Source organism: Mustela putorius, unplaced genomic scaffold (genome assembly GCF_011764305.1).
Source record: "Mustela putorius furo isolate JIRA1106 unplaced genomic scaffold, ASM1176430v1.1 tig00537350_pilon_pilon_pilon, whole genome shotgun sequence".
Lineage (NCBI taxonomy): Eukaryota > Metazoa > Chordata > Mammalia > Carnivora > Mustelidae > Mustela > Mustela putorius.
In genome coordinates this window covers 13,147,253-13,170,402 of record NW_025422471.1, presented here as the reverse complement: position 1 = coordinate 13,170,402, position 23,150 = coordinate 13,147,253, and the positions used below count along the sequence as shown (strand labels likewise).

The following is a 23,150-nucleotide window of genomic DNA, read 5'->3' as shown; positions in this document are numbered from 1 at the left end:
TGCTATAAATTATTGAGGTCCAAGTACACCTTTGGATTGCTACATTTGTATCTTTGGGGTAAATACCCAATAGTGCGATTGCTGGGTTATAAGGTAGTTCTATTTTTAACTTTCTGAGAAACCTCTATGCTGTTTGCCAGAGTGGCTGCACCAGCTTGCATTCCCACCAACAGTAGGAGGGACCTCCTTTCTCCACATCCTGGCCAATATCTGTCATTTCCTGACTTGTTGATTTTAGCCACTCTGACTGGTGTGACGTGGTATCTCACTGTGGTTTTGATTTGTATTTCCCTGTTGCCAAGTGATGTTGAGCACTTTTTCATGTGTCTGTTGGCCATCTGGAGGTCTTTTTTGCAGAAATGTCTGTTCATGTCCTCTGGTCATTTCTTGATTAGATTATTTGTTCTTTGGGTGTTGAGTTTGATAAGTTCTTTATAGATTTTGAATACTAGCCCTTTATCTGATATGTCATTTGCAAATATCTTCTCCCATACTGTTGGCTGTCTTTTGGCTTTGTCGACTGTTTCCTTTGCTATGCATATATTTTAAGTCTTTAGCTTAAACATTTCAAACTGCTAACATTTGGGAACTGGTGGATTAGAATTTTATATTGTACATAAAATACCAAAGTGAAAGTTTCTAATGTGTTATTCTTTCATAATTCCACTGACGAAAAAGTTATTGAGCATCTACTAATGCCAGACACTGTGTAAAAGGAATAAAACAATGAGCAAAATGGGAATAATCCTTGCCCTAATGGGGCTTACAGTCAAATGGAGTAAAAACATTAAACAAAAACACAATGTCCTCATTGGGAGGTCAGGGGTTTCTTTGAGAAACAGAATAGGAAGTCCAGATTGAAAGATGAATAAGAAATTACTAATGTAATTGAGGGAAGAACATTGGAGAAAGACCAGGTTTGTGAGGGGAAGGTCATAAGTTCAGGTTAAAGGTGGTCTTTAAGGTTCCTTTGAAATATAGCAGTAGAAATGTTAAGCATGTTGTTGAGTACAAGGGGGTGAACCTGAAAATGGAGATGATAGTGATTAACATAGATACTATAATTGAGACTATGAGGAAAGTATGAGATTGTCTAGGGTGAAATTAGAGAATTAGAGGAAATGAAGGCCTAAGCCTAACCTTGGAGAAATGCCAAAATTTAATAGGCTGACAGAGGAGATGGAAAAAAAAAGAGAGAGGGGAAGAAGAGAGGCGAGCCCAAGAGAGTAGAACTATGGAAGCAAGAGTACACAAGAAGTAGAGACTATTTCAGGGTACTTGGGTGTCTCAGTTAAGCATTTGCCTTCTGCTCGGGTCATGATCTCAGGGTCCTGGGATTGAGTCCTGCATCAGGCTCCTACTCAGCAGGTAGTCTGCTTCTCCCTCTCCTCCTGCTGCTTCCCCTGCTCTTGTGCTTTCTTTCTCTCAAATAAATAAATAATTATTTATTATTTATTAAATAAATAAAATCTTAAAAACAAAAAAGAAGTAGAGACTATTTCAAGAGGCAACAACAGGGGCACCTGGGTGGCTCAGTGGGTTAAGCCGCTGCCTTCGGCTCAGGTCATGATCTCAGGGTCCTGGGATCGAGCCCCGCATCAGGCTCTCTGCTCAGCGGGGAGCCTGCTTCATCCTCTCTCTCTGTCTGCTTCTCTGCCTGTTTGTGATCTCTCTCTGTCAAATTAAAAAAAAAAAAAGGTAACAACAGTGTTAAAGGAGGTTAAACAAAGTTGCTGTGAGGCAAGTAAGATAAAGATTGGAAAATGTAAATTAATTTTTGACATGTTGATCATTGTTGACCTTAGTGAGACCTTTTCTCATTTTTTAAAGATTTCATTTGTTTGTTTATTTAGAGAGAGAATGTGAGGGGGAGAGGTGAAAGGAGAGGGAGAGAGAAAATCTCAAGCAGACTCCGAGCTGACATGGGGCTCAATCTCATAACCCTGAGAGCATGACGTGAGCCAAAATCAAGAGTCTGATGCATAACTGACTGAGCCATCCAGGCTACCCTCAGTGAGAGCTTTTTAAAAGATTCGTAAGGGTAGAGTTCAGATTGGAATAGCTTAAACAGTAAATGAGAATTTAGGAAAAGGGGGCAGCTAACATAAATGAGTATTTGGGAAATTTGGATATAAAGAATAAAGAGAGAAAAAAGGAAGTAGCCAGAAAAGTTAACAACAATGGAGTAGAAACTAAGAGAAGAGAAGAAATACCCCCATCTCTTACCCCTCTCTTTTTATCAGGCCTTGTATTTTATGTTTTGCTTTTTAATAAATTTCATTTTTAGAGCAGTTTAAGATTCACAGGAAAATTGAACAGATAAGTACAGATTTCCTGTATGCTCCCTGAAACCACGCATGCATAGTCTCCCCCATTATTAACATCCCCCACAAGAGTGGTACATTTGTAACAATTAATGATCCTACCTTGACATAGCACTATTACACAGAGCCCATAGTTTACTTTAGGATTCATTCTTGTTATTTTGCATTCTGTGGGTTTTGGCAAATGCATAATGACACATGTCCACAGTTGTATTATCATAGAGTACTTTCACTGCTTGAAAAATTCTCTGTGCTCTGCCTTTTCATCCCTTCCTCCTCCTAAACCCTGGCAACCACTGATCTTTTTACTGTCTCCACAGCTTTGCCTTTTCCAAAATGTCATAGAGTTGGAGGCGTACAGTATGTAGCCTTTTCAGATTGGCTTCTTTTACTTAGTAGAATGTATTTAAGTTTCCTCCATGACTTTTCATGGCATGACAGCTCATTTTTTTGTTAGCACTAAATAATATTCCATTGTTTGAATGTGCCACATTTACCTACTAAATGTCATCTTGATTGCTTCCAAGGTTTGGCAATTATGAATAAAATTGTTATAAACATCCATTGTTGTGTGTGGACATAAGTTTTCAGCTCCTTTGATTAAATGCCAAGGAGGATGATTGCTGGACTATCTGGTAAGAATATGTTTAGTTCTGCAAGAAACCATTAAACTGTCTTCTAAAGTTCCTCTGCCATTTTGCATTCCCACTAGCAACCAATGAGAGTTCCTGTTTTTACTCATCCTGGCTAGCATTTGGTATTGTCAGTGTTCTGGATTGGCCATTCTAATAGGTATGTGGTAGTATCTCACTGCTGTTTTAATGTGCATTTCCTGGTGACAAATGTGAAGCATCTTTGTGTATGCTTACTTGCCATTTGAGTATCTTGTTTGGCAAGATGTCTGTTAAGGTCTTTGGCCCACTTTTTAATGTTTGTGTATGTCTGTGTGTGTGTGTGTGTGTGTGTGTGTGTGTGCACATTCTTACTGTTGAGTTTTAGTTCTTTGTATATGTTGGATAACAGTCTATAGGAAAAACTCACAGTTTATGCTGTGAGTTTCTCCTTTACTCTCATACTACCACCACAACATTTCTGACACCAGGTGTGTGGAATTTTTTCCCCAAACTAAGCTGTTCTCTGCAGCTGGATGTCTTATAATGTAATTCAATTCCAACAGCAACTAGAATTAACACAGACCCCACAAGTTGAGAGCTCAGCCCAGCAAGACTATTCCCCACTTAAGATACCAGTTTCAAGTAGTAGGTTCCCCGCATTACCCACAACTTCTGTCTGACTTTGCTACAGATCAGAGGTTCCCATGACCCTCCTCCCACTTGGATTCCATTTGCTAGAACAGCTCACAGAACTCGGGGAAACACTTAGGCTTACCAGTTTATTATTTAATGAAGGATATGATAAAGAATATAGATGGACATCAGATGAAGAGATAGATAGGGCAAGGTTTAGAAGGGTTCCCAACACAGCAACTTCTGTTTCTGTGGATTTGAGGTGTACCCTCTTCCCACTATGTGCATGTGTTTACCAAGCAGGAAACTCCTCAAATCCCCATACTTTGGTGATTTATATAGAGACTTCATCATATAGGTATGATCACTCATTAATTCAATCTCCAGTCCCTCTCCCCATTCCCTGGGAATGGGGAATAGAGCTGAAAAATGCCAATTTTTTTTTTTTTTAGATTTTATTTATTTATTTGAAAGAGAGATAGAGATCACAAGTAGGCAGAGAAGCAGGCAGAGGGAGAGGGGGGGAAGCAGGCTCCCTGCTGAGCAAGGAGCCTGATGTGGGGCACAATCCCAGGACCCTGGGATCATGACCTGAGCCACCCAGGCGCCCCTGAAAATTCCAGTCTTTTAATCATAGTTTGTCCTGTTTTGTGACTAGCCTCCCTCTTGAAGCGGTCCAGGAGCCCACCAAGAATGGCCTCCTTAGAACAAAAGACACTCCTATTACCAAGTAAATTCCAAAGGATTAGGAACTCTGTCAGGAACCAGTTTCAAAGACTAAATATTAGAACAAAACATGCTCCTAGTGTTCTTATCACTTAAGAAATTATAAGTTTTAGGAGTTCTGTGTCAGGAACCAGAAACAGAGACCAATATATATCTTTTCTATTATTTCACACAGTCCTTTATCAGATATGTCTTTTGCAAATACTTTCTCTCAGTCTGTGGTTTGTTTTCTGTCTCCTGACATTATCTTTTGCAAGGCAGAGTTTTTAAATTTTAATGAAGTCCAACTTCTCAGTTATTGCTTTCATAAATCATGGCTTTGGTATTATATCTAAGAAGTCATCACCAAGCTCAAGGTCATCTAGATTTTCTCTTATGTTATCTTTTAAGAGTTTTGTAGTTCTGTGTTTTGCATTTAGGCTGTGGTCCATTTTGATTTAATTTTGATGAAGGGTGTAAGATCTACCTAGACTCATCTTATGCATGTGGAAGTTTAGTTGTTCCAATGCCATTTAAAATAAAATAAAGTCCAGTATTGTCAGTCCTCCAACTTTGTTCTTTCCTTCAACATTATGTTGGCTATTCTGGATCTTTTGCCTCTCCACACAATCATTAGAAACAGTTTGCTGATACTGTAAAATAACTTACTAGGATATTGACCAAAATTGCATTGAATCCAAAGATGAAGTTAGGAGAACTATCATCTTGACAGTACTGAGTCTTACTATCCATGAACATGGAATATTTCTCCATTTATTTAGTTAATTGACCTCATTCTTCAGAGTTTTGTGGTTTTCTTCATATAGACTCTATACATATTTTGTTAGGTTTGTATCTAAGTATTTTGTGTGTGGGGGGTGCTAATGTAAGTAGTATCAGATTTATAATTTCAAATTCCATTTGCTCATTTTTGGTGTATAGGAAATATATATTGACTTTTGTGTATTAACCTTGTATCTTGAAATCCTTCTATAATCGCTTATTAGTTTCCAGAGTTTTTGTCTCATTCTTTCAGCCCAAAACTGACCTTTGTATATTAACCTTGTATCCTGCAACCCTTCTTTTTTTTTTTTTTTTAAGATTTTATTTATTTATTTGACAGAGCGAGAGAGAGATCACAAGTAGGCAGGAAGGCAGGCAGAGATAGAGGGGTAAGCAGGCTCCCTGCCAAGCAGAAAGCCCAATGCGGGGCTCGATCCCAGGACCCTGAGATCATGACCTGAGCTGAAAGCAGAGGCTTAACCCACTGAGCCACCCAAGTGCCCCTCCTGCAACCTTTCTACAATCACTTACTAGTTTCCACAGTTTTTGCCTCATTCCTTCAGATTTTTTGCATAGATGATCATGTCATCTGTGAATGAAGACATTTTTATGTCTTCCTTCCAAATCTGTTGAAAGGAATGATAAGAAGGAACTTTCTTGCCTTGTCCCTAGTCTTAGTGGGAAAGTGTCAAGCTTTTCACCACTAAGTGTGATGTAGCTATGGGTTTTTTTATAGCTATTCTTTATCAAGTTTACAAAGTTCCCCTCTACTTGTTTTACTAAGAGTTTTTTTGATGAATGGGTGTTTGATTTTGTCAAATGCTTTTACTGCATCTGTTGATATGATCACATGATTTTTCTTCTTTAACCCATTAATGTGGTGGATTATGTTAATTGATTTTGGAAGGTTGAACCAGCCTTGCATACCTGTGATGAGTCCTACTTGGTCATGATGTATTATTCTTTCTATACATTGTGGGATTGGATTTGGAAATATTTTGTTGACCATTTTTGCTTATATGTTCATGAGAGATACTGGTTTTCTGTTTCCTTTTTTTTTTTTTTTTTTAAGATTTTATTTATTTATTGACAGACAGAGATCACAAGTAAGCAGAGAGGCAGGCAGAGAGTAGGGGGGGAAAGCAGGCTCCCTGCTAAGGAGAGAGCCCAATGCAGGGCTCGAGCACAGGACCCTGAGATCATGACCTGAGCTGAAAGCAGAGGCTTTAACCAACTGAGTCACTCAGGTGCCCCTGTTTCCTTTGTTGTAGTATTTGTCTGGTTTTGGTATTAGGGTAATGTTGGCCTCTTAGAATAGGAAGTATTGCTTTATTTCTTGTTTTTTGAAAGAGATTCCCCTCCCCTTTTAATAGCTCTATTGAATTACCTTTGACATGTAATAAAATGCATATATTTGGAATATATAATTCAATAAGTTCTAACATATGTATTTAAAGTGGAAATATTTTTATTTTGTTTTACCTCAGAACTACAATTTATAAGAATATTTAGCTTGCTTGAATATAAAATATTATATTTTTTAAAAAAACCAAAATGCTGTATGTTGAGATATAATAGTTTATCTCCTATCTTTTGTACCTTTGGCTTTTATTAGGCAAATATATTATTTTTATAGTATAATATCATACACTAATACTGGTTATGTCTTGATGAATCACAAATTTATAGCAGACTTTAAAGAGCCAAAAAAGAATGTATCTGATTTGGAAAAATTGATATTTTCAAATACGTCACACTACTGCTCATCCCTGGAACTTTAAATACAAATTGATTATTAGTAAAAATGTCCAATGTGTCAGAATTTCCATTTGTTAAAAAATAAGACAACAACCACAAAACTTTCTGTTTCTATTCTGAGCTTTTTTATTTTTTTTTGCATATTGTAAAATTTCTGTGTTTTATTCCTGATAAACTTATACTCTCTCTTTTGTTTTTGTTTTTGTTTTTTTTTCATTTTTTGCATGTTTTTTAAAAAATAAATATATACTGTATTATTAGCCCCAGGGGTGCAGGTCTGTGAATCTTCAGGTTTACACACTTCACAGCACTCACCATAGCACATACCCTCCCTAATGTCCATAACCCCACTACCCTCTCCCTACCCCCTCCCTCTCTCTTTTGTTAAAATGACCTTCACTGATTTACATGAAAGTAAACAGTACCCAAAAAAGACAATGACTGAAAAACTTTGTTTCTTGAAGAACCAGCTATTGGCAGGTATTGAAAGAAACAAAAACAAACAAACAAACTAAAAAATCAAATATATGCATGTATTTGGCCAAAGATGAAAAAATGCATATTAATGTTTCTGGGTTAAAACAGTCTTTTAACAAATTTTTGCAATTTCTTTAAAAGATTTATTTATTTTAGAAAGAGAGTGAGAAACCATGTAGGTTGGGAAAGGGGCAGAGGGGGAAGGAGAGGGAGAGAATTCCAAACTCCCCACTGAGCACGTGGCCCAACTTGGGGCTCTGTCTCACAACCCTCAGATCATGACCTGAGCCAAAACCAAGAGTCAGACACTCAACCAACTGAGCCACCCAAGCATCCCAACAAATTTTGGTAATTTGACACTTCTCTCCCAGTTATACATAAAAGAATTTGTGATTATATAAAACCAGATTTATAAGTACCAAAAGATGCTTAGTGGCCTTTCAGCAACTGACTTTCTTAGTTAAGAGATCAGTAGTGGTTTTTTGTTGTTGTTGTTGTTGTTGTTTTTAATTTTTAAGATTTATTTATTTGAGAGAGAGAGAGAGTGAGCCAGGGGGAGGGGCAGAGGAAGAAAGAGAATCCTGAAACAGATTTGCTACTGAGTGTCGATCCTGACATGGGGCTTAATCCCAGGACCCTGAGATCATGACCTGAGCCAAAATGAAGAGTCAGCTGCTCAACCGACTGAGCCACCCAGGTGCCCCAAGAGATCAGTAGTTTTTAATAAGTTTATTTACCTGACCATGTTCTATAATACCCAGTTAATAGCCTTGTGTGTTAGGAAACTTAAGTAATTCAACAGAAGATTCTTAGAGAAAAAGACTTTATGATGTGAGTAAGTTACATTCTTAGCTAATTGTTAAGTCCCCCAATAATGGGTCCGTGAATAAAGGAGCGAGACTGATACAAAGTGAAGGCCAAGCAAAGCTTTATTTCGCACCAAGCATCAAGAATCAAACCAAACGTTCGGGGCCACACCTCGTACAGAGAGGGCGACCTCTCTCTGCTTCACAGACTACCTTTTAAGGGCAAAGGCCATATGGTTAGGCCTGGCCATGCACAGGTGGCCAATGAAATTGTAACACACAGCATAGTCATGTTAGGTCACACATAAATGACCAATTGATTTACAATTTACCCTAGTAGATATTTGAATTAGCCTATCACCTTGGTCAGAATTGGCGCCCAAAATGTGCCCCAAGGGGCGGGGCCCATACTCCTTGGTAACTAGGGAGACAGTATGCGTCCCCTACTGATCTGATGTCTCCACCTGGCCTGACCCACCCTTGTATTTAGGCTTTGTTACCTGGGACTGGTTTCCGGACATGTTTTTAAGTAAGTCCCTTGGGGAAGAGCTACAGGGACAGTTTAAGGGTTAAACAACAAGGTTATTGTTTAACCTGGATGGAAGTGCTCTGGCTAAAATAGGTTCTTACACTAATGTTTTCTAGCATCTATATTATAATATATATTGAGATCTAGTTCATATATGATACTACATTTTATGTGCTACAGTTCAAATTAAACGGTTTTTACCCTCAAGGGGAACAGAGAAAGTTACCCATTATTAAATCTAACTGTTACCTTTTTTCTGAGCAAAATGTCACAAATATATATGTTGGGGTTCTGAGCTCAGTGACTCCCTGGGGGCAATTTGGTATAACACAGTAAATTATAATTCTGTCAGTTATGAGTCATCCACCACAATCTAGAAATTTGTTCTTCTATAGGTTAAATGTTAATCTTTAATGAAATTACATCTTTCTGAATCATATTTCCTCTCTTGCCAAGGAATTTCTAGGTATTTAGTTTGATTTGGGGAAAGGACTATAATACTTTTTGATCACAATGGGACAGTTTGGTAACATAATGCTTTGGTAACTGACTGGCTGGATCTATATATGAAATAATTCTCCATTCCCTGTGGTTGTAGAATAGCCTCTAATGCATGATTTTTTTTATATGGCTTAAAAAAAAATCCAAAAGCCATTAAAACTTTTTATTTACATTGCTTTGAGTTTTCAGATTCATGTAACAGATACGTTCAGTTTAACCATTTTAATCTTTATGCCAAAGATGAGGCTTACGTTGCATGAGTATAACTCCTTCCTCATTTCTTTAACCATTGACAAATGCATATTTATTCTGCACTTGTTTTTTATTTTCCAAACCTGGTTGAATTGCTCTAGTTAAAATAAGATATACTGATCAGTGAACAGGAAGCCAGTGCAGATGATATATTTGTGAGAGTCTTTCTCTGGTCCTCTCATGCTTCTACCTTAGGTAACAATTTTAGTAGTCAGTGTAGGCCTTAATAACATTACTTTCCAGTACAGATCTTCAGTACTGGTAAAAATATATCTGGTTACAGTGTTAGAAAGCATCCTTTAAGTGATTATCATTTACTCCTCATCATGGAAAATTGGTGAGGCCTGCTGACTCAGTTATTCTTTATTTATTTAAGAAATACTATTTTTATTTAAGAAAATTATTTTTATCTTTAATTAAGAAAATTAATTCGGTCTGCAAATTATGTGATTGTCCGCCATGACATATCACTGCTAGGCAGCATATGAAGAGGCAAAAAAATCCCCAAAAAACGTAATGCAGAGTTACTGTTACAGAAATATGTGTTAACAGTGGTTTTACTTCAGCAGGCCCCAAATCCGAAAAGGCGAAAGATACAAGCAAAGGCGTTTCACTCACTAATACTGCAGATGTGTTGAAAAAAATCGAGGTAAGGTTTTCTTCTTGCTATCTGAGCAAGCTGAAAAAGTGTCATGCCTTCTTTCATCTTTTTCAGTCTTTCCACCTTCTCTCACTTGATAATATGTGGATTTGGCAGAAACAAGCCCATCACACAGGGTAACTGGAAAGATTTGAACATTGTTGGCTGGGATATAAAAAAAAGTTCCATCCTGGGGCGCCTGGGTGGCTCAGTGGGTTAAGCCGCTGCCTTCGGCTCAGGTCATGATCTCAGGGTCCTGGGATCGAGTCCCGCATCGGGCTCTCTGCTCAGCGGGGAAGCCTGCTTCCACCTCTCTCTCTCTGCCTGCCTCTCTGCCTACTTGTGATCTCTCTCTGTCAAATAAATAAATAAAATATTTAAAAAAAAAAAAAAAAGCTCCATCCTGTCCTTCTTTTCTTTTTTTTTTTTTTTAAATTTATTTGTCAGAGAGAGAGGAGCGAGAGCGAGCACAAGCAGGCAGAGTGGCAGGCAGAGGCAGAGAGAGAAGCAGGCTCCCCACCAAGCAAGGAGCCCGATGCAGGACTCGATCTCAGGACCTAGGATCATGACCTGAGCCGAAGGCAGCGGCTTAACCAATTGAGCCACCCAGGCGTCCCCATCCTGTCCTTCTTTACCACTTACCTGTCAATGTACCTTACCTTCTGTCACCTACTTCCTTTCCCATGTATCACTACTTTCCCCTTACACTGGAATTACATATGGGAAAGAATATGAGTTACATACCTAAAATGTATTTCTTTTAAAAAAAAGTCTCAGGGTTTTTTTTTTTTTTACTATTTTTACTCATGTACTTTGTTAGTGCTTTTTTTCTGTCTCTCGGTAAGTGTAGAAGATTCTATTGAGAAAAAAGTAGATCTTACGGAACTACTTTTATGCCTTCATTGTTTTTAATATTTCAAAAATTGAAAGATAAAATATCCAAAAGGTTAATAAACTGAAAATTTGCCCTCTCATCCCTGTCCCTAACCATCTAGTTCCCCTCTTGTACAACCAGTATTATCAGTTTCTTATAGATGGATCTTCCAGAAATATTTTATGTGTAACAAATAACAGATTTTTTCTTTTTCTTTTTCGTGACAAAAGCTACCATATAATACTCTTCTGCATTTTCATTTTATCACTTGTAATCAATGGAGACGGCTCTACGTTAGTCTGTGTAGAGTTTGCCTCATTTTTTTTTCTTTTTTGGCTGCACTATAAGAATGAACCATAATTTATTTAACCAGTATTGTATTGATGGCCAAGTTTCATCTGGAGCTTTGCTATTATAAACAGTGCTATAGTGAATTTATATTAAATATGTCATTTTACATCTTCAAGTAGATTTCTTGAAGTGGATTTCTTGGGTCAATAGTTATGTATATCAAATAATATGGATAAATATTGACAGACCACTCTCCATGGAGGTTATGCCAATGTATTCCCACTGTCCTTGCAGATACTACCTTGCACTGATGGTAATGATCATGATGATAATGATAGCAGCTTATTATGTACCAGGCTCTTTGGTGAAAGATATTTACATGCCTTATGTCCCGAAGACTTCATAACAACAAGGAGAGATGGGTATTTTTCTTCCTTACTTACAGATAAGGAGGTCAAGGCTTTGAAACTTTTACTTGCCTGGTCAAGTTGGCACAGCTCTGTGATAACAGAAACTCAGTTATTTTATTTTTTGGCCAGTGCTTGAGCCAGAGATAACATATCTGAAAATAATGGCAGGAGGATATTGAGGGAATAGCGATAACTGTCAGGTTTAACCGTGGTGGAATGATGGAAAGGGTTGCAGAACTAGCAACTGACTCTTCTTAAAGCTTCCTGGAAAGAAGTTGCTAAGATGACATGTGCTATGAGGAGGATTGATCTGAATGTGGTTTCTCATCAGAACAAATTGTGCTTCCTGATTTTCTACATTAAACACCTTTTTCATTTTGCACATGTTAAAACTGAAGTTTTAAATCTGAAAATTAAATGAGCTAGCTTTTTTTGTATCTCTCCGTTAACGAGCAAAATTAGCTTCTGGATGACTTTCTTATTGTTCATTTCTTCAGCAAAAGTAGTTGCAGGTTTTAATATAATAAAACTGTGGATGGGGCGCCTGGATGGCTCAGTGGGTTAAAGCCTCTGCCTTTGGCTCAGGCCATGATCCCAGGGTCCTGGGATGGAGCCCCCACATTGGGCTCTCTGCTCAGCAGGGAGCCTTCTTCCCTTCCTTTCTCTCTGCCCGCCTCTCTGCCTACTTGTGATCTCTGTCAAATAAATAAATAAAAATCTTAAAAAAAAAAAAAAACTGTGGATGGAGAGAAAGTAACAAACAGTCAAATCTCATGTGTGTGAATAATCAGACAGCAGTAAGCTAATATTTGAGCCTCTGTCTGCTTGACATGGGAAACTCTATAGGTTGGCTGCATATTATTTTAACTGGAATAACTCTTCCCTCTCTATAAGTTAACTGTTTGAGAAGTGTTTTCACATTGTGTTCATCACATTATTCTTTTTTTTTTTTTTAAGATTTTATTTATTTATTTGACAGACAGAGATCGTAAGTAGGCAGAGAGGCAGGCAGAGAGAGAGAGGAGGAAGCAGGCTCCCTGCTGAGCAGAGCTCCCGATGCGGGGCTCGATCCCAGGATTCTGGGATCATGACCCGAGCCAAAGGCAGCGGCTTAACCACTGAGCCACCCAGGTGCCCCTTCATCACATTATTCTTAAAACAAATCTGTAAGGTAGTAGTGGGTAAATAGTTAAATCTCACAGAGGAGAAAATGGAGACTAAAAAGTAGACAAACCAAAATTAGTAGCTTAGCACACAAAGAAAAAAGTAAGGAGACAATGTGTGTGGCTCAGAGATCATTTTTTAAAGTTTAATAAATCTACTGTAGTTAAGCGATTTAAGTATTTTATGGATTTGACTTAGGCCTATGTAATACAAATAAAGTTGTTATTTTTTAAAATATTTGAAATGACAGTAATGGAAATAAAGACTTCCTAGACCTACAGAGAAGTGAATGATTTTTGTATTTTAAAAACATGTTCCAGGGACACCTGGGTGGCTCAGTCATTAGGTATCTGCCTTCGGCTCAGGTCATGGTTCCGGGGTCCTGGGATCAAGCCCCACATTGGGCACCCTTGCTTGGCGGGGAGGCTGCTTCTCCCTCTACTTGCTCCCACTGCTTGTGCTCTCTCTCTGTCAAATAAATAAATAAATAAATAAAATGTTTTTTAAAATAAAAAATAAAATAAAAACATTCTCCATAGTTGGTTTAAATATGCTTATTGCTAATTATGAAATAATAGCTAATAGCAGGATTTTTCAAATAGAGTATATACCTTACGCAGAGCTTAATAAGTACAGCACTACAATTCCCTTGTAACTACACAAAATTTATGGGTCGTAGACCTCTTTACTGTAATTAGATTAAAATAGAAAAGACTCCATATGTTAATGTCAACATAGCATCATTATATGTGGGTGTGGGTGTGTGTATCTGTAGATACTTCCAAAGATATATCTATAAACACTATTTTGTTTATTTGCGATTTTCCAAACGGATTGTCAATTTGAAAAATTGCATGTGTTATAGTAATAACTCATATAAGGCAACATGAGTCAGTGTGAAGATAAATCATCTTATGTCTTTTACCTTTGTTTTATTTGTTCTCCCTCAGTGGAATGAGGTAAAAAAGTGGAATTTGAATTTTCTTTAAAAATTTTATTTGTTTATTTGACAAAGAGAGAGACACACACACACACAGCAGGCAGAGGGAGAGGGAGAGAGAGAAGCTGAGCAGGGAGCCCGACACAGGGCTGGATCCCAGGATTCTGGGATCATGACCTGAGCCAACAGCAGATACTGAACCAGCTGAGCCACTCAGGTGCCCCAGAACTTAAATTTTGATTAGAAATTGAATCTTTCCGGGGTGCCTGGGTGGCTCAGAGGGTTAAAGCCTCTGCCTTCGGCTCAAGTCATGATCCCAGCATCCTGGGATCGAGCCCCGAATCGGGCTCTCTCCTTGGTGGGGAAGCTGCTTCCTCCTCTCTCTCTCTGCCTGCCTCTCTGCCTACTTGTGATCTCTGTCTGTCAAATAAATAAATAAAATCTTTAAAAAAAAAAAAAAGAAATTGAATCTTTCTGTAGTGTTTTTATTGCCTTTGATTTCCTTAAATTCAAACTTGAATATAATTAAAAGGATTTTTAAAATAAGTATTTAAGAGCCAGTAAAGGAATAACTAAATTGTAGTCACTCCAAATACAAAATGTGTTTTCTCTTTATATGTAATCTACAAAGCAAATATAATAGGATGGAGCATTTGCAGCTATAGAAATTCATGTTCTGTTTATTGTTTAAGAACAATCATATCTTAGCTAAAGTGATCCTGTGCTTTAATTATGAGTATTAACATAGAGTCACCTGGCTGTCTCAGTTGGTAGAGCATAGGACTCTTGATGTCAGGGTGGTGAGTTCTAATTCCATGTTGGGCATAGTGCTTACTTTTTAAATAAATACATATATACATACACACATACAATGTAGACATTTTTGAAATTTATGTGGAAAGATAACAAAATAGCCTTCTGAAAGTTTCTCTCTATGAACTCAATCAATTCAGTGTGTTAGAAGGAGGTAAGGGCGCCTGGGTGGCTCAGTGGGTTAATTAAGCCTCTGCTTTTGGCTCAGGTCATGATCTCAGAGTCCTGGGATCCAGGCTTGCATCGGGCTCTCTGCTGGGCAGGGAGCCTGCTTCCCCCTGCCCCTCTCTGCCTGCCTCTCTGCCTACTTGTGACCTTTCTCTCTCTCTGTCAAATAAATAAATAAAATCTTTTAAAAAGGGGGGGGAGGGGTAAGACAGAAATCGTGAGAATAAAGCATTGTGCTTAGAGCTGATATCGAGCCATCCCTGAGACCCAGTTATGAAGTTAGAAACTCAATGAAAACACTAGTATAATGACAGGACAGAGAGTTCTTCCTTTGTTGAGCAAACTCAAAGTTTCCTAGGTAGTGGCCTGGAGAATTAGAATAAGGTGATGGGTAACTGTTTTCTTGAAGCTGAGCAGGGAGGTCAAAGTCTAGTGGGTTCCACTTAAATTAATGAGGTTCCTTTATACCAGGAGCTGGAAAAGAGAGGTGATGGTGAAAAATCAGATGAGGAAAATGAAGAGAAAGAAGGCGGCAAAGAGAAGAGTAAAGAAGGTGATGAGGAGGACGATGATGACGCCGCAGAACAAGAGGAGTATGATGAAGAAGAGCAAGAAGAGGTAAACTTAGGGTTCTCTACTGAGGAGTTAGATATGTGCTATATAGTCAAAATAACAAACCAGAACCAAGTTGATGGGAACGAAGGGTATGTCATCATCACTGGTATCAGTTCCTTAGTATCAAGAGAATGACTTTAACATTGAAATCAAGATACCAAACTGAATCTGGGAGGTAAGAGGAACTTGACAGGCAACTTTGTAAGTGGGAGGCCACAAGTGAAGCGAATCGATCAGATTAGTTGAAGGCTTATCTACATAAAATTTTAAATCTGCCATTACTATAATTAAGGACTTAGTCATTTAGGGTCTGAAGAGGAAACCCCTGCCATACCATCGCGTTTCAAACCTCAAAGTGCGTGTGGACACTGGCAGAGAATAGGTATGATCTAAACTCCAGTATCTGAGTTACGACTTAGTGGTTTGGATTTGGGATTTCTGACTTTTAGAAACATGGTGCATTTCAAAATAAGCTAGAGCCTATCAGGGTGCTTTTGAGTAGGGTAGCTTTGTTGGCCACAGCCTCTTTGGGACTTAGTAGGTACCTCATGCAGTAACCCTAGGCTGGGAGTTTCTTCTCCATGGCAGTGAACTTTGTCTTCACTCCATTTCAGCTTCCCACATGATGCTAAATCTTTTCTTTATCTGAAAGTGCTGTATCTCCGAAGTCTTTATTATATACTTTAATTCATTTACATTAAATTTTGGATTGTTTTTGAATTTATATTGGTGTAAAGAGAGAGGTTTGGATCCATTTTTATCTATTTCCAAATGGCTGGCCAGCTACTAACTGAATTTATTAAATAATTCGCTTTCTTCATTGATTTGTAATTCCCTTGTACCAGCTATTAGATTGCCACTTCTGCTTAGATGTATATCTGGGACCTAGTTTTGAACCATCACTCTGCTGTTCCAGTTAATAGAAGCTTTTCATTTTTTGTTATTTCTAGGGAAGAATTTTCCTGAGTATTCTTTATTCTTTCAGATAAATTTTAAACATTTTAAAATTAAAAATATCATATTGTGTCCAACTTTCTTTGCAGATCATTCACTTTTTTATCCTGCACTCTGATGTGATTGAGCCTGCCAGACCTCTGATTCTCTATTTCCCCTTTACTCATTCCCTGTCTTAATCTTTCTCCCTCAAGGGCCTAGATCCTTGCTTACCCTTTAACTGCTTTCTTGACATTACTGTCTTCCTGTATGCTCCCAGCACACACTTGAGATCAAGGTAACCTTCGATCAATTCCACTGTCTCCCCTTTTCCCTCCAAACCACCTGTTGAGCTTTTCCGAGGAATCCCAGAAACTGATGCTCCTAAAGCAAGACTCACTAGCCCCTTTTTGCTGACTGACACGTTCTCTGTGTTTCTCTTATCATCTGTCTACAGCAATTATTTTAGGTCATCTCTCTTTTTTTTTTTAATCCCTCTCCTTGTCATCTTTTCCTTTCACTCTTAGCAGATAATAACCTCTTTATACAGAGAATGAAGCTATCAAGAAGAAATTCCCTTGATTTCATGTCCTCTGCCTTCAAACTAAATGTCTTTCCTCCTCCTCCTGTTTTTTAGTGAAAGAAATAGTCTTCATTGTATTTAGAGTTAATTGTCCTTCCTTTTGGGGGTCCATCATCCTTGTGTCCTTTCCCTTTTCATATTTTCAGTCTCTTCCTACTCATCTCTTCCATTCATGCATTAAAACCTGTTCATCTCTCATTATGAAGTATGTTCCCCATGTTCCTTTCCAAGTGTCCTGCTATCTTTTGGAAAGCTGTTCAGCTGGCTTCACTTGCTTGCTCCCCCACCCTCCTTTCTTTAGTTCTTTTCATCTGATTTCCACCTGTATGCTATGGAAATTATTGCCATCAAGTTCACCAATAGATAAATTTTAGTCCTGATTTCACTTTTCTGCAACATTTAACACTGCTCACAACTTCATTGTTAAAGTATTATTTCCTTTATTTAAATTCAACAATTTAAGGCAATTATGGCATCAGCTCTATGCCAGGCATTGTGCTGCATGCCAAGACATAGGCAAACATTGTTGCTTTTCTTGGTTTGGGGGACACAACACTTCTTGGTTTTTTTTCCTGTTTCTGGTGCCTTTTCACGGTCTGTTTTGAGTTCTCTTCTTTCTAATCTTTAAATGTCAGTATTCTTCAGACTCCTTCCCCTGGATTTCCTTTTCTCTCTACAATCCCTATCCAAAATTTTAGTTGCCCTATAAATACCTATTAGTCCTTGTTTTTTTTTTCATTCACTATGCAATAATTGTATGCCATGCATATGCTTGGAATTGTACTAGGCAAGGGGAATATCAAGATAGGAAACAGTTCTCTCATCAAGGATATTGGTGTAGTGGGGAGACACACAAGAGAGGAGATAGTCATAATACACTGAATAATACTATGGTGTGATATAGTACAGGATGCCATAAGGGTACATAAGAGGGACACCAAACTCCATTTTAGTGATGTGAAAAAAGGTATCTCAAAGAAGACCATCTGAAGACTTAATCAGATCAAGATGAGAAATGGACTGGAGGAGATTTGCAAATAAAGGAAAGTGGGCGGAGAAGGCTTGCGGGTAATGAGAGTGTAGCACTAATAGTGTAATTGACCACGTAAGTCAAAATGACTGGACTAGAGAGTTCAAGTAGGGGACATGGAGAGACAAAGCTGAAGACAAATATTAAATACCAGGCTGAGCAATATGACTTTATCCTGAGTGCTGCGGGTACCCTTTGAAGGGTTAAAGCAGCGGGATAGTTTTATCGTATTTGTGTTTTAGAAAGCTCATTTGCTTGGATTGAAAGGAACTGTGGTTAAATCATGCTTGAAAGCTTGTTGCTATGAACCAGTGGTGATTTTGCCCTCCAAGGTGTTGTTGGTAGTATCTGAAGACATTTTTGGTATAGCAACTGGTCTTGGAGATAGTGGCGTGCTATTATCTTTGAGTGAGTAGTGTTGTTTCCTAGACAAGACTCGCTTTTGGAATGCTCTCTTTATAAAGTCTGCTTGAGGTGAACTCTGTTGAAATTAAGATCATCCCTAATAATAGCAAACATCAAGATTCTAGTAATTCTGTATTGGGCCTTAGCAGAGTACTAAACACAGTTTATATAAATACATATCATTTAAAAAAAAAAAAACAACCAAACAACTTTCCACTTTAGTAGAGAAAGGATACATGTTTTGAATATGAGTCTGGGTGAGGGATGAAGAGGGGAGCTCAGTTAAAGACTTTCTAGACTTAAAGTCTTACTCTTGGTGCTTTTTAGCAATTAATTAATGAAAAATTCATGTTAATTAACTTGGCATATTGAGGGTTTGATAAGCATTGTTTTTGAAGAGTAAATGGAGCAAATTATCTAAGTAACACCTCTGTCAATTTAAAGAAACACAGACCTTTTCTTTCTTCAGTCTTTTGAATATTGTAATTAAGGGAAAAAGCAAGGGTTCAAATGAAAGCCAAGGACCACTTAAGCCATCAGTTTCAACAGGTTCTCACTTTGTACCTGTTTCAAGATTATTAACATCACAAAATTACCCAAGGTAAATAAATCACTGAATGTGCTTGGAAGTGTTCGTGACTAAAGCAAAAGTTGCATCTGCTTGACTTTGGAATAGTGAAGTATCCCTTCCAACTCATTTACAAAGTGGTCTCATTTGAACTCTCGACCATGCACCCCTCCCCTGTACACTAGTCCCAAGGCTTCAGCCAGGCTTCCAGATGTTACTGGATTTCTTGGCACCAGAGAAACCAGGCCATCTTCCTGGGGATGCTATGGAAACTTACTGGATACAGAAACTTACAGTGTCAGGGAAGACAAAGTAATAAAATCTGTATCTGAATATTACAAGTTATCTTGCATTATTTATATAAATTTATATGTTAAAAAAAAAAAATCCCACCATGCAGGTACTAAAAAAGCTGACATCCAGGTGACCTTCTTTTGAGAATCATCTCTACTTCTTACTTTATCATAACTCTTGCTATAGAGAGTGGAGATGTAGAGATTAATTTTTTGATGGTAGATTTCAATGAAGTAAAAAAATCTAGTGACAAGTAAAATAAACACCCATGGACTTATCACACAGCTTTAACAATCATCAATGTATAACCATTCTTTCAACCACTCATTCATTCATCCAATCCATTCCTATCCCCTGACTTCCATTTCCCATCCATCTTGGATTGTTACAAAGCAAATCCCAGGCATTGTATCATTTCATCCCACAAACATTTCAGTATGTACTAAAGAATAAGGGCCCTTTAACAACATGACAATATTATTATTATACCTAACATAATGAAATATTTCCTTAATATCATCAAATATTAAGCCAATATTCAAATTTTTTTAAATATTTTATTTATTTATTTGACAGGCAGAGATCCCAAGTAGGCAGAGAGGCAGGCAGAGAGAAAAGGAAGCAGGCTCCCTGCTGAAGACAGAGGCTTAACCCACTGAGCCGCCCAGGTGCCCCCAATATTCAAATATTTTTAATTGTCTCAAAAAATTTATTGTTCATCCCAGTCAAAATCCAAATATATCCCATACACTGCATTTAGTTAATAACTCTCTTAAATATCTTTTAATCCATATCCAAAATGGATTTTTAAATTTTTGACAGAAAGCACAGAAATATCAGGAATCATTTACATGAATAAGAGTCTTCCCCAGTCTTGATAATTGAAACATTCCCAGGAACTTAATTACTCTTAACCTCAAGGAAACTGAGGGGCCCTAGACGGAATATGGCATTTTCTAGGTTTCATTTTGTGTCTTCGAGCTTGTTTTTTGGCCAGAAGCAAAAATCCCTCTACTTATGCTCTGTTACACACCGTGACTGAAAACCTCAGTTCTGGTGTAGTTTAATGAATGTTAATGTAAATTGGCTTTGTTTCTTGAGTGTCTGTACATTTGTTTGGAGTGTTTAGTGGTATAGGTAACTAAACCATAGATCGTCCTCCTGAGGTGTAATGAATTCAATGTATCATTCTACTGAAGTGTCATGGACATTCCTTCATTTTCTCTTAACTAGTTGCTGCCTGAAAATTATAGGAGGTGATGGTCTTGTGGAAAGCAGCACAGGTAGATGGGAATGAAAAACCAATGTAATTTTTAAGCAGATGAAATAGCAGAGACTTTTCAAAAGCCTACTATGTTTTCTTATTACTTGATATTTAGAAACTTAAAGGGACAGCCTACATTATATTGTTTAATAATGATCTTACTACTCACTTATTTTAATGTTTACTGAGGAATATATCATTTCACTTAGGAAAATGACTACATTAATTCATACTTTGAAGATGGAGATGATTTTGGTGCAGACAGTGACGACAACATGGATGAAGCAACCTATTAGCTAGGAAATTTCTCCAAAAATATCTTGATGATACCACTTCTGAACATTTGAACAGACTTGTTTTCTATTTCTGATAAGGAATATTATATTTTTGTTCCTCTTTTGCTGGGCAGATACTTGCTGTCGAAATACTCAGAACCACTTTGAGTTTACATACTACTTACCTTACCAATCAGTCTCTGATATTCTGACATTTCCTTCTCAACACCCCTGTCATCCGTCTTATGTATTCAAGTGGATTTTTCTTCTATCACTGGGATTTCAATGTGCCCAGAGTTTTTGCATTTTTTAATCTATGTATTCATACTTGAACAAATTACTCTTATGGAACTCGATCTGTTGTAAAACTGTTACTAATCATTATAGTGAATTTCTCTAGTCTGGAAGTTGATGTAATAATACTGCACAAAGAGCACTTTAAAAACAAAGAAACTTGAAAGTAGTTTTATCTTTTTCTTTTGCATGGTCTGTTCTGTGCTGCATTATGACTACAAAACCCTACTGGAGCTCTTACAATTGCATATTTTATGAGATTAGAAGTTTTGTGATCAAAAACATACAGGGAAAAATGCCACTCTGAACTTCATGAATTTCCCAGGTCACATCTCAGCCCGTACAAAAACCTGGAATGAATACTAAAAAAATACTCGAATTTGGAGCCAACTCAATACCATTTAACATATAATCATCTCACTGTCGTTAAGTTTTATCTTTGAATAGTTGGGCTTATGAAAAATTAGATATCTAATTTTGTACTTTACAAAAGTATAGAGAAAGTTCTAGTTGTATAAATCTCACTGCAGAATCCATGTGTACAAAATCTGTAAGTTGTCATGGCCATTGTTAAATTTCACAGGACTCAGTTATCCAATTGATTTGTAGAACAGTGCAGAATAAAACTCAGGTCATTTTAAAGTTAAGATTAATCTTTTGGGTTTTGATTAAAAACTGGCTCCCCTGACTTTTAATATCTTGGCAGAGTAAATACCTAGACCCCCCCAGCATCCAAACACACACAAATGCCAAAGATTTTCAAGGGAATTAATATTGTATATTTTTAAATGATTTCTTAATATTCTCTACCAAAAAATAAAGATTATTTTTCCCTTTGGGGAGGATAGTCCCATTACCTTCTAACCTTGAGAATCAAAGCCCTAGATTCTGTTTCTACCTTTACTATAGACTCAACCTTGAAAATGAGCTTGGTTAAGTTTTCTGTGCCTTAGTTTCTCCACCTGTACACTACTTCCTATAAAAATTGCTTACACACTAACCGAAATTTGCCATGTATATTCATTCATACCTTACAGAAATGATCACTTCTTAAACTTGGTTCTCACCCTCTGAAAACTGGTAGCTTCGTTAAGTGACTGAAAACAAGCATGTTGTCCTCACAAACTATTTTATACTGATTTTCCCATCTTATGTTCCGGAGGGAAGGACTGAAGAAAATTTATGTCTTGTGCCATTTTGAAACATGACTTTCTCAGGAAAAACATCTTTCAATTTTAATACTTCCTCAGATTATTCAAGGTGAGTGTAAAGACCATTGTTAGTTCAGTGTGCCCATCACATGTGAATTACTTGTTGAAATAAGTTTCTAGGAAATTTTAAACATTCTAAATGGAAAACAAAAGAAAGTCCATGTTAAAACAGCAACCTACTAGAGTTAAAGGTTCTAGTTTTAATGGGCAAATAGTCACTTAGGATTGTTAAATAAAACATTGATATTTTATTCTCTCACCTCCTTAATACTTTAGCCAAATACCATTTAATTTATAGAAATCTGATCTCAACGGTTCTATTTACCTGCTTCAGTTTAACTCTGCAGATGACCCTGTGAATTGGTCAGACGCACTTAAGATACAGGTATTTATTTTCCTAGCTTTCAGTTTTGCCTCCAGTTTTAGTCCGCAGATGGTAAGACAGCCCCTTTGGGCAGGGATTTGCTTCAGGAGCCCCCAGCCATCTGCCTTAAGTGCACTGTCTTCCTCTTTTTATAAGTTCAAAGTAGACTAACTGTGAGGACAGGGAGTATTTGCAGGTTGCTTTACCAGCATGAATCTTGTCCTTCTGGCTTAAAATCTGAGACTGTGAAGTTAGTTATTCCGTAAGAAGGTAAACTTCAATGCCGAGGTAGCCTCCTGTATATAAAAAAGTACTTGTTGGTGAAATGTCTTTAAAATTGCTGTATTAATAGGCCAAACTGTTTTGTTGCTATAATGCTTATTTTCCTGTTTACACATTAAATTCTTACAAAACAATTTTGTGTCCTTTTGTTTTATATAAACATGGTTTATTTTGAACCTACTTAAATGTATGAGAAAACAGATTTGTTAATACAGGTTTTATGTAGTGAAATAACTATTTACTGAGCATGTATGACAGTTACCAAGTATTCTTAATAAGCCCACAAAAGAAAACATTAGGTGATTAAAGTCATGTTAACAAATGAAGAGATTTGGCAGATAGTGTAGTAT

At 37.3% G+C, this 23,150-nt stretch overlaps 1 protein-coding gene across 2 annotated transcripts in view; it reads left to right on the top strand.

The window, feature by feature from the left end:
* POLR3G (RNA polymerase III subunit G) overlaps positions 1-22,934 on the top strand; it is a 44,131-nt gene extending 21,197 nt beyond the window's left edge. Inside the window, exons 6-8 of one of the 2 annotated variants that reach the window (XM_045074537.1) lie at positions 9,952-10,031; positions 15,154-15,300; positions 20,584-22,934. In XM_045074537.1, coding sequence (XP_044930472.1) covers positions 9,952-10,031; positions 15,154-15,300; positions 20,584-20,670 — 314 coding nt within the window. In that variant the 3' untranslated portion in view covers positions 20,671-22,934. Of the gene's footprint in view, positions 1-9,948; positions 10,032-15,153; positions 15,301-20,583 lie in introns of both variants that reach the window. The other variant, XM_045074536.1, reaches the window with a different exon arrangement.
* Positions 22,935-23,150: the final 216 nt, after the last annotated feature.